Source organism: Salvelinus fontinalis, chromosome 41 (assembly GCF_029448725.1).
Source record: "Salvelinus fontinalis isolate EN_2023a chromosome 41, ASM2944872v1, whole genome shotgun sequence".
In the NCBI taxonomy this organism is placed as follows: domain Eukaryota; kingdom Metazoa; phylum Chordata; class Actinopteri; order Salmoniformes; family Salmonidae; genus Salvelinus; species Salvelinus fontinalis.
In genome coordinates, this window is record NC_074705.1 from 131,409 (window position 1) to 143,338 (window position 11,930).

At 43.5% G+C, this 11,930-nt stretch overlaps 1 protein-coding gene across 1 annotated transcript; it reads right to left on the bottom strand.

Annotated features, from left to right (window-relative positions):
• Positions 1–355: 355 nt before the first annotated feature.
• Positions 356–10,641, bottom strand: LOC129840539 (protocadherin-20-like). Its single transcript, XM_055908475.1, has 5 exons — positions 10,442–10,641; positions 8,589–9,989; positions 7,461–7,654; positions 2,082–2,171; positions 356–1,998 (listed from the first exon to the last, which is right to left on the bottom strand). The coding sequence occupies exons 1-5, from the start codon at positions 10,487–10,489 to the stop codon at positions 1,050–1,052; spliced, it is 2,682 nt and encodes an 893-aa protein (XP_055764450.1). The 5' UTR covers positions 10,490–10,641; the 3' UTR covers positions 356–1,049.
• Positions 10,642–11,930: the final 1,289 nt, after the last annotated feature.

Below are 11,930 nucleotides of genomic sequence, written 5' to 3' on the forward strand. Positions count from 1 at the left end.
GAACCCTATTCCCTGTATAGTGCACTACTTTAGACCAGAGTCCTATAGAACCCTATTCACTATATAGTGCACTACGTTAGACCAGAGCCCTATAGAACCCTATTCCCTATATAGTGCACTACTTTAGACCAGAGCCCTATGGCACCCTATTCCCTATATAGTGCACTACTTTAGACCAGGGCCCTATAGAACCCTATTCCCTATATAGTGCACTAGTATTGACCAGGGCCATAGGGCTCTGGTCTAAAGTAGTGCACTATATATAGGGAAATAGGGTGTAATTTGGGACACACCTAAGGAGGCAGGTAGAGGGCTTGTTTGGTGGCCAGGCAAGGAGCATCCTCTTGAAACGGTATGACAACAAAATACACATTTTAATCTCACACAAAAATCCAGTAGATTTGAGGAAAATAACAGATTTTAATCGACTTCTGCACTGCACTCTGGGGTCGGCTTTTCCAACGCAATCGAAAGGGTATGAAAGGGACATTGTTATATCAATCAATCAATCAATCAATCAATCAATCAATAAACATCGTTATACACACCTAATGATCCTCATTCCTTTTCCATTGATCCAGACATCCTTCTGAAAAAACATATATAGAATCTCTCACATTTTTTTTTATTTTTTTCCCCCACGCTCATATTCATAACATAACATTTGTAAGTTTAAAAGGAGTCATTTCTTAGGCTTTCATGAAAATAAAAAAAAATGAAAATAATCTTGTCTATTTAAAGATTTTGTTATAAAGTTATAAAACATTTAATATTATCTACAATATATACAGCACAATGGGTCTTTTATTACGTTTTTAAAATGAGGACGTGTCACAAACGGCGCCCTAATTCCTATTATAGTGTACCACCATGGGCCCTGGTTAAAAGTAGTGCACTAAACAGGGAAAAGGGTGCCATTTGAGATACAACCTTTGTCTTTTGAGGATGAAAATCTACACTTCACAATTCACATTGTTTATAAACAGTTGCAGTGTAACAGTTTAGTATGCTGGAGTCTTTGCCTCAAAGTCTTTGCGATGTCAATGTCATCAAATGTTTGAGATTTCCATTCGCTTTCTATCGACGTCCTGCAAGTCACCGTTCGTCTTCAAAGGCGTTTCAACCTCTAGTCTTTTCATTTGATGTTTCTTCCATTTCTTCAGTTTCTTGCAGCATATATAAGCGGTCAATGTGACGACGATGCAGAACAGTCCCAGACAGGTTACCGACAGAGCTACGAGTAGCGGCTGACAGGGCAACACGTCCTCCCTGTCAGGCCTCTCTGTCAGCTTCCCCACGTACCACGGCTTCTCCTCCGTCTGGATCTCAGCCTCCCCGCTGAGAAGACTCTGGATATAGCTCTCGTTAGAAACCGTCTCGTTGACAAAGAGGTTGACCAGGACCGTGGAGTGGAGAGGTTCAGGCTGACCGTGGTCCGAGACTTTAACCAGTAGACTATAGAGACCGCGGCCACTGAGTTCTCTGTTCAACGTGATGTTCCCGGTGTCCGGGTCGATATCAAACGATCCCGGCTCGTCGCCCTTCCTCTTGATGATGCTGTAGGCCATGACAGCGTTCATTCCTGTGTCTTTATCCACGGCGTACACCTCTGTGACGGAGGTCCCTGGCAGGGTGCTGGGTAACACCAGCATGTAGGACTGGTTAGACTGGGGGAACAAGACGACGGGAGGGTTGTCGTTGACGTCAAGGAGGAGGACGGTAACCATGGTGAGGCAGGAGAGAGACGGTTCCCCTCCGTCGACCGCCTCGATCCAAAGGTAGTACGTCCCCTGTTGCTCCCGGTCCAGAGGGGTACGGGCCCTCAGAGCGCCGCGTCCCGTGTCGATCACGAAGATATCGCTGCCGTTGAGGATGGAGAGCGCCACCCAGCCGTTCTCGCCTGCGTCCGCGTCCGTTACCGAGAGAACGCCGATCTCTCCAAACCCCGGGAAATTCTCCGGCACAAAGAACGTGAAATCTTTATTGATGAAGCGCGGGCTGTTGGGTAAAAAAAAATCTAAATCAATCAAAACAATCAATTAAATCAGCAGTTTTTATGAAGTGTCTGGTCTTTCTCCTACCTGTTGTCATTGCGGTCCAGCACAGTGATGACCACCGTAGCTATAGTCTCTCTCCTGGGGGTCCCTCGGTCCACCGCCCGAACCATGAACCTACAGAGGATACAGTTTATAGAGTTTACAAACTTTTATTCAATTGTCTCGCCAAAATATTACAACAACAACAATAAACAAAACAGTTTGCAGATTATAAAAAAAAAAACACTATGAACATCCATAGGCAGTTATAATGCATTGTGTCATCCATATATCCAGTTCCGCTTTCAAAGATATTCAGCTTATAAAGGCTTCATAAAGCCTACCTAAGCGCTACACATATGTGTTACAAAGCATCTATAACCGTACGTCATGCTTTATAAAGGGTTCATAATTGTGACATAACATGTTGTGCTGCAGGATGACACGTGATCTGAAGAGAAAGGATGTGAGTCACATTACACGCTCCTCCATCTGCCTGACGGAGACATGACCGGACCAAACTGTTTCCGGACTAGGCTGAAAATACATACCACCGACCTTCAGAGATACCATGCTGTCCCATAAATACATACCACCAACCTTCAGAGATACCATGCTGTACCGTAAATACATACCACCAACCTTCAGAGATACCATGCTGTACCGTAAATACATACCACCGACCTTCAGAGATACCATGCTGTCCTGTAAATACATACCACCGACCTTCAGAGATACCATGCTGTCCCGTAAATACATACCACCAACCTTCAGAGATACCATGCTGTCCTGTAAATACATACCACCAACCTTCAGAGATACCATGCTGTCCTGTAAATACATACCACCAACCTTCAGAGATACCATGCTGTACCATAAATACATACCACCAACCAGATCTACCATGCTGTACCATAAATACATACCACCAACCGTCAGAGATACCATGCTGTACCATAAATACATACCACCAACCTTCAGAGATACCATGCTGTCCCATAAATACATACCACCAACCTTCAGAGATACCATGCTGTCCCATAAATACATACCACCAACCTTCAGAGATACCATGCTGTACCGTAAATACATACCACCAACCGTCAGAGATACCATGCTGTACCATAAATACATACCACCAACCTTCAGAGATACCATGCTGTCCTGTAAATACATACCACCAACCTTCAGAGATACCATGCTGTCCTCTAAATACATACCACCAACCTTCAGAGATACCATGCTGTCCTGTAAATACATACCACCAACCTTCAGAGATACCATGCTGTACCGTAAATACATACCACCAACCTTCAGAGATACCATGCTGTACCATAAATACATACCACCAACCTTCAGAGATACCATGCTGTCCTGTAAATACATACCACCGACCTTCAGAGATACCATGCTGTCCTGTAAATACATACCACCGACCTTCAGAGATACCATGCTGTACCATAAATACATACCACCAACCTTCAGAGATACCATGCTGTCCTGTAAATACATACCACCGACCTTCAGAGATACCATGCTGTCCTGTAAATACATACCACCAACCTTCAGAGATACCATGCTGTCCTCTAAATACATACCACCAACCTTCAGAGATACCATGCTGTCCTGTAAATACATACCACCAACCTTCAGAGATACCATGCTGTCCTGTAAATACATACCACCAACCTTCAGAGATACCATGCTGTCCTGTAAATACATACCACCAACCTTCAGAGATACCATGCTGTACCATAAATACATACCATACCAACCTTCAGAGATACCATGCTGTCCTGTAAACACATACCACCAACCTTCAGAGATACCATGCTGTCCTGTAAATACATACCACCAACCTTCAGAGATACCATGCTGTACCATAAATACATACCACCAACCTTCAGAGATACCATGCTGTACCATAAATACATACCACCAACCTTCAGAGATACCATGCTGTACCGTAAATACATACCACCAACCTTCAGAGATACCATGCTGTACCATAAATACATACCACCAACCTTCAGAGATACCATGCTGTACCATAAATACATACCACCAACCTTCAGAGATACCATGCTGTACCATAAATACATACCACCAACCTTCAGAGATACCATGCTGTACCATAAATACATACCACCAGCCTTGGTTTTACGGCAATATAATATAATTTAAAAGCTGTGGGAAAACCAGAAAAAAAACGTGGAAATCTGAAACGTGGAAAAATAAAACCGAGAAAACGGTTGGGGGAAGTATGGGGGAAACCCCCCCCCCCCGGTATTAAGCAAAAACATAAATACGGATATTAACGTGCCCTACGAATGTTTTTGGTGAAGGACTGCACTTTAGAGTGAGTGATTCTGCAGCCTTTTGGGGAATGTTTTTGGTGTAGGACTGCACTTTAGAGTGAGTGGTTCTGCAGCCTTTTGGGGAATGTTTTTGGTGTAGGACTGCACTTTAGAGTGAGTGGTTCTGCAGCCTTTTGGGGAAAGTTGAGATCAGGTCCAATATTGGCTGTGCACCCAAGAGGGAAAGAGGTTGGGCCGACCTACAAAAGGGGTTTAGAGTAATATAATACATGCCATTTATCCAAAGCCATTTGCAGTCATGCGTGAATACATTTATACATACGGCTGGGAATCTAACCCAACATGCTGGTGTTGAAATTCTTTACCAAGATGCATGATGGGTTATAAATGCTTTGTGAAGCCTCGATTTAATATGGTTTATAAAGCCTTTATAAGCAGTGGTTATGCCATCCTTTTTAAGCAGTGGTTATGCCTCCCTTTATAAGCAGTGGTTATGCCTCCCTTTATAAGCAGTGGTTATGCCATCCTTTTTAAGCAGTGGTTATGCCATCCTTTTTAAGCAGTGGTTATGCCACCCTTTATAAGCAGTGCTTATGCCACCCCTTATAAGCAGTGGTTATGCCTCCCTTTATAAGCAGTGCTTATGCCACCCTTTATAAGCAGTGGTTATGCCACCCTTTATAAGCAGTGCTTATGCCATCCTTTATAAGCAGTGCTTATGCCACCCTTTATAAGCAGTGCTTATGCCACCCTTTATAAGCAGTGCGTTTGCCACCCTCTATAAAGAGGTGCTTATGCCACCTTTTATAAGCAGTGCTTATGCCACCCTTTATAAGCAGTGGTTATGCCACCCTTTATAAGCTGTGCTTATGCCACCCTTTATAAGCAGTGCTTATGCCACCCTTTATAAAGCAGTGCTTATGCCACCCTTTATAAGCAGTGCTTATGCCACCCTTTATAAGCAGTGCTTATGCCACCCTTATAAGCAGTGGTTATGCCACCCTTTATAAGCAGTGCTTATGCCACACTTTATAAGCAGTGCTTATGCCACCCTTTATAAAGCAGTGGTTATGCCACCCTTTATAAGCAGTGCTTATGCCACCCTTTATAAGCAGTGGTTATACCACCCTTTATAAGCAGTGCTTATGCCACCCTTTATAAGCAGTGCTTATGCCACCCTTTATAAGCAGTTCTTATGCCACCCTTTATAAGCAGTGCTTATGCCACCCTTTATAAAGCAGTGCTTATGCCACCCTTTATAAGCAGTGCTTATGCCACCCTGTATAAAGCCGTGCTTATGCCACCCTTTATAAAGCAGTGCTTATGCCACCCTTTATAAGCAGTGCTTATGCCACCCTTATAAGCAGTGGTTATGCCTCCCTTTATAAGCAGTGCTTATGCCACCCTTTATAAGCAGTGGTTATGCCACCCTTTATAAGCAGTGCTTATGCCATCCTTTATAAGCAGTGCTTATGCCACCCTTTATAAGCAGTGCTTATGCCACCCTTTATAAGCAGTGCTTATGCCACCCTCTATAAAGAGGTGCTTATGCCACCTTTTATAAGCAGTGCTTATGCCACCCTTTATAAGCAGTGGTTATGCCACCCTTTATAAGCTGTGCTTATGCCACCCTTTATAAGCAGTGCTTATGCCACCCTTTATAAAGCAGTGCTTATGCCACCCTTTATAAGCAGTGCTTATGCCACCCTTTATAAGCAGTGCTTATGCCACCCTTATAAGCAGTGGTTATGCCACCCTTTATAAGCAGTGCTTATGCCACACTTTATAAGCAGTGCTTATGCCACCCTTTATAAAGCAGTGGTTATGCCACCCTTTATAAGCAGTGCTTATGCCACCCTTTATAAGCAGTGGTTATACCACCCTTTATAAGCAGTGCTTATGGCACCCTTTATAAGCAGTGCTTATGCCACCCTTTATAAGCAGTTCTTATGCCACCCTTTATAAGCAGTGCTTATGCCACCCTTTATAAAGCAGTGCTTATGCCACCCTTTATAAGCAGTGCTTATGCCACCCTGTATAAAGCCGTGCTTATGCCACCCTTTATAAAGCAGTGCTTATGCCACCCTTTATAAGCAGTGCTTATGCCACCCTTATAAGCAGTGGTTATGCCACCCTTTATAAGCAGTGCTTATGCCACCCTTTATAAGCAGTGCTTATGCCACCCTTTATAAAGCAGTGGTTATGCCACCCTTTATAAGCAGTGCTTATGCCAGCCTTTTTAAGCAGTGGTTATGCCACCCTTTATAAGCAGTGCTTATGCCACCCTTTATGAGCAGTACTTATGCCACCCTTTATAAGCAGTGCTTATGCCACCCTTTATAAAGCAGTGCTTATGCCACCCTTTATAAGCAGTGCTTATGCCACCCTGTATAAAGCCGTGCTTATGCCACGCTTTATAAAGCAGTGCTTATGCCACCCTTTATAAGCAGTGCTTATGCCACCCTTATAAGCAGTGGTTATGCCACCCTTTATAAGCAGTGCTTATGCCACCCTTTATAAGCAGTGCTTATGCCACCCTTTATAAAGCAGTGGTTATGCCACCCTTTATAAGCAGTGCTTATGCCAGCCTTTTAGAAAGCAGTGGTTATGCCACCCTTTATAAGCAGTGCTTATGCCACCCTTTATAAGCAGTGCTTATGCCAGCCTTTATAAAGCAGTGCTTATGGCACCCTTTATAAAGCAGTGCTTATGCCATCCTTTATAAGCAGTGCTTATGCCACCCTTTATAAGCAGTGCTTATGCCACCCTTTATAAGCGGTGGTTATGCCACCCTTTATAAGCGGTGCTTATGCCACCCTTTATAAGTAGTGGTTATGCCACCCTTTATAAGCAGTGCTTATGCCACCCATTATAAAGCACAGATTTATGCCATATTTGATTGATATATTTAATTCTACCAACTCTGTTTATATGTGTTGTTTTTTTGTTTCACTTTTTTATGCGCTTTGAGATTATTTTCTGTAATACAAGTTTAAACAAGTAAATTATTATTATTACTATAAACACATATAGGCAATTTCTAATGCATTTTATCCATACAATATCAGTCATAATACGTTACAATACATCATCAATATGCGCAGACCTGAAGGTCTGCTTCTCTTCTCGGTCCAGAGATGTGGACACAGTCAGCACACCGGTCAGCCTGTCCAGGAGGAAAACGGAGGGAGCGTCTGACCCCAGCAGGTAGATGACCTCTCCTCTGGCCTCACTGTCCTGGTCTGTGGCCTGGAGCTGGGACAGGAAGCTGTTGGGAGGGTTATTCTCCTCTATAGAGACCTGAGAATAACAACGACCACAAGGAAACAAATAACTAAGTACATACACAAATAAATAAGTAAATACATAAATAAATAAGTAAATACTGAAATAAATAAGTAAATTTTAAAATAAATAAGTAGATACATAAATAAATAAGTAAATACTAAAATAAATAATTAAATACTAAAATAAATGTGTAAATACATAAATATATAAGTAAATACTAAAATAAACCCTGACCTTAACCCAAACCTTAACCCTAACCTTAACCCTAACCTTAACCCTAACCTTAACCCTAACCTTAACCCTAACCTTAACCTTAACCCTAACCTTAACACTAACCTTAACCCTAACCTTAACCCTAACCTTAACCCTAACCTTAACCCTAACCTTAACCTTAACCCTAACCTTAACCCTAACCTTAACCTTAACCCTAACCTTAACCCTAACCTTAACCTTAACCCTAACCTTAACCCTAACCTTAACCCTAACCTTAACCCTAACCTTAACCCTAACCTTAACCTTAACCCTAACCCTAACCTTAACCCTAACCTTAACCCTAACCTTAACCCTAACCCTTAACCCTAACCTTAACCCTAACCTTAACCCTACCCTAACCTTAACCCTAACCTTAACCCTAACCTTAACCCTAACCTTAACCTTAACCTTAACCCTAACCCTAACCCTAACCTTAACCCTAACCTTAACCCTAACCTTAACCCTAACCTTAACCTTAACCCTAACCTTAATCCTAACCTTAACCCTAACCTTAACCTTAACCTTAACCTTAACCCTAACCTTAACCCTAACCTTAACCCTAACCCTAACCCTAACCTTAACCTTAACCCTAACCTTAACCCTAACCTTAACCCTAACCTTAACCCTAACCCTAACCTTAACCTTAACCGTAACCATAAAACATTCAAGCGTTCATAAATGTATATCCACTCACCTCATACAGAGACTGTTTGAAGACCGGCGCGTTGTCGTTCTCATCCAGAACCAGGATCTTAATGAAGGTGTTGATGACGAGACCTGTGGGATTCCTGAGCACTACAGTCAGCTCGTAGTCCTGCCTCTGCTCGTAGTCCAGCGGCTCCGTCGTCTCTAACAGATACTCGTTCTTAAACAGTTTGTAAGGTGACAGTCGGAACGGGCCAGATCCTTCAAGCAGGCATTCCGTCCCCTGTCCTCTCTGGTCCGTGTTCTTCACGGTGAAAAACGCGATTGGCGAAAACGACGGTTCGGATTCCTTCATCGTGACCACACCGTCTTTCTCCGCCGCGATGTAGCGCGGCGTAATAACCGGCGGACCGGAAGCTACCCGGATCACGTGCACCGTTACCATGGCGACGGCAGGGACGCACCCGGGCCCGTTGGCGAGGACAGTAAGCTTGTAGAACTTCCCGGTTGCGGTGTTGATTTGACCGGCCAGTTTGATCACCCCGGTAATCCGGTCCAGATGGAACAGAGCTCTAGCCTCCCGGGGAACGCGGTCGCTGTACGCATAGCTGATTACGGCGTTGGCGCCCTGGTCGGGGTCGAAGGCGTGTAACCTGGACAGGTGCTCTCCTTTAGTCGTATTCCCGTAGAGCGTCACATTGACCTGTGACTCTGTGAACTGAGGACAGTTATCGTTGACGTCAGTGATTATAATCCGTAACGTGGCGGTGCCAAGAAGAGGTGGTAACCCGCCGTCCTCTGCTATAATATCCGTTACGTACTCGTCCTGTCGTTCCCGGTCCAGCTCGTCGGTCACGATGAGGAAAGGTGTCAGCTCACCCCCCTCGTTCTCCTCTACGTCCAGAGTGAACACCCCGAAGTCGTTGACCAGCCAGTAAGTCTGGACCCCGTGAAACCCCAGATCAGGGTCCGTCGCCGACTGCTCCACCGCGAACCTCGCGTTGACCTGGGTGTTCTCCGGGACGGAAACCCTAATCTCGCCCGTCGGGAAGCGCGGCCGGTTATCGTTAACATCCTCGACCAAGATCTTGACCTTAACCAGCTGGAAGTACTGCTGGGGTAGAACGAACACATCCAGGGAGAGGACGCAGCCCTCGTTGTACTCTGAGGCGTCCGGGCAGAGCGTCTCCCTGTCGATCTCATTCCCAGACGTAAACAGCTGTCCCGTAGTGCTGTTCAGAGTGACGTACTGATCACTAGGCTTCTTCTGGGGCAGATTGAATGAAACATGGGGATCGAGGGATAAATCCAAGTGTAAGTCGGAGCCCATGGATCCTATGAGTGTCCCTGAGGGTAATCCTTCTTTTATTTTATAGACCAGCTCTTTCGCTTGGCTGAAATTAGCAAAAGAGGAGAGAGGGCTGGTGTAAAGGAGGAGTATGCACAAACCCTGAAATACACACAATACAGAAACATGAGGTTTAACAAATACAGTTCCAGACATGAGAGAATCAGCCTCAGGGGGGGGACAACAAACACGTTATATTATGGAGTCAATAGCCTACAATGTGAAGAAAATCACTGATTAAATTAGACTTTTTAAACAGGCACATATATGCTTTTTTTAAATTTTACATACACATTTTTTTTTTACTCTTTACCTGTTTAAATAATAACATGTAGAACGTAGTCTAGGCTTTGAACCACAGACATTAAGATGTATTGAAAATAACATACACGTTGCTACTCATCAATTACGTAAACACACGTCGAAGTTGCCAGTGGATTTTAAGCGCGAGCCAAACTCTCATTTGACATTGAACTATGAGGTTTAAAAAAAAGAAGCTTTCTCTCTTAATTATTTTTTTTTAAATAGAAAGACTACAATGAGAACACACTTACCCAAAGTACTCCTCTCGAGCTAAGTCCGGGTCCTGTTTTATTGAGCATCTTTATCCCACCTGATTCGACGTGGTTTCACCTACAGCCCGGAGCAGACTGCCCGGAGATAAACGCATCAGAGGTTTTTTTGTTGTTGTCGTGTGCTGAAAGTTGATCAGCGTAGCAGAAGCACGTAGCCTCTGCAGAGTCCGTCGGCTGTCTTGTCGCGTTCTGAACTGAACAGAGTCATTCATCCCAACGCTCAGTCAGGGACACGCCTACAATATGCAAATAACACCCCCGACGGCGACCAATGAGATTAGACAGCCGCCGGGATGGGCAGGGAGAGGCGGTTCAGGGATCTTGTCCCCTGTTTTTGTGCAGAGAGAGGGATTGTATGTGTGTATGTGTGTGTGAGTGTTTAAACCAGAGAGAAGAAGTACCCTTTAGTAAGTAATAGCTATGGTGTTTGGAGCCTGTTATTTCAGTAATTATGTTAAACTGGAAGCCTCCAATAGAGCACATAAACCTAAACTTTCTGAAATGTATATGTTCCCTTAATGACCTGTATATATATATATCATGATGAGGGTAGGATGATGTACTATACCAATTACAACACTTGAGAACCTTGTGTGTTTGAGTTCGTGGATATTATATGATTTTAACAATGCCCTCATAGTGGTATGTTTTCATTAACACCATACTGTAGGTCATTAACACCATACTGTAGGACTGTAGGTCATTAACACCATACTGTAGGTCATTAACACCATACTGTAGGACTGTAGATCATTAACACCATACTGTAGGTCATTAACACCATACTGTAGGTCATTAACACCATACTGTAGGTCATTAACACCATACTGTAGGACTGTAGGTCATTAACACCATACTGTAGGTCTTTAACACCATACTGTAGGTCATTAACACCATACTGTAGGTCTTTAACACCATACTGTAGGTCATTAACACCATACTGTAGGTCATTAACACCATACTGTAGGTCATTAACACCATACTGTAGGACTGTAGGTCATTAACACCATACTGTAGGTCTTTAACACCATACTGTAGGTCATTAACACCATACTGTAGGACTGTAGGTCATTAACACCATACTGTAGGTCATTAACACCATACTGTAGGACTGTAGGTCATTAACGCCATACTGTAGGACTGTAGGTCATTAACACCATACTGTAGGTCATTAACACCATACTGTAGGTCATTAACACCATACTGTAGGACTGTAGGTCATTAACACCATACTGTAGGTCATTAACACCATACTGTAGGACTGTAGGTCATTAACGCCATACTGTAGGACTGTAGGTCATTAACACCATACTGTAGGTCATTAACACCATACTGTAGGTCATTAACACCATACTGTAGATCATTAACACCATACTGTAGATCATTAACACCATACTGTAGGACTGTAGGTCATTAACACCATACTGTAGATCATTAACACCATACTGTAGGTCATTAACACCATACT

Coding starts and splice junctions, on each gene's coding strand:
- LOC129840539 (XM_055908475.1), bottom strand. CDS start 10,489: ATGCTCAATAAAACAGGACCCGGACTTAGCTCGAGAGGAGTACTTTGG. Junction 9,990..10,441: donor GCTCGAGAGGAGTACTTTGG/GTAAGTGTGTTC, acceptor TGTGTATTTCAG/GGTTTGTGCATACTCCTCCT. Junction 2,172..7,460: donor GAAGAGAAGCAGACCTTCAG/GTCTGCGCATAT, acceptor TATCCTCTGTAG/GTTCATGGTTCGGGCGGTGG.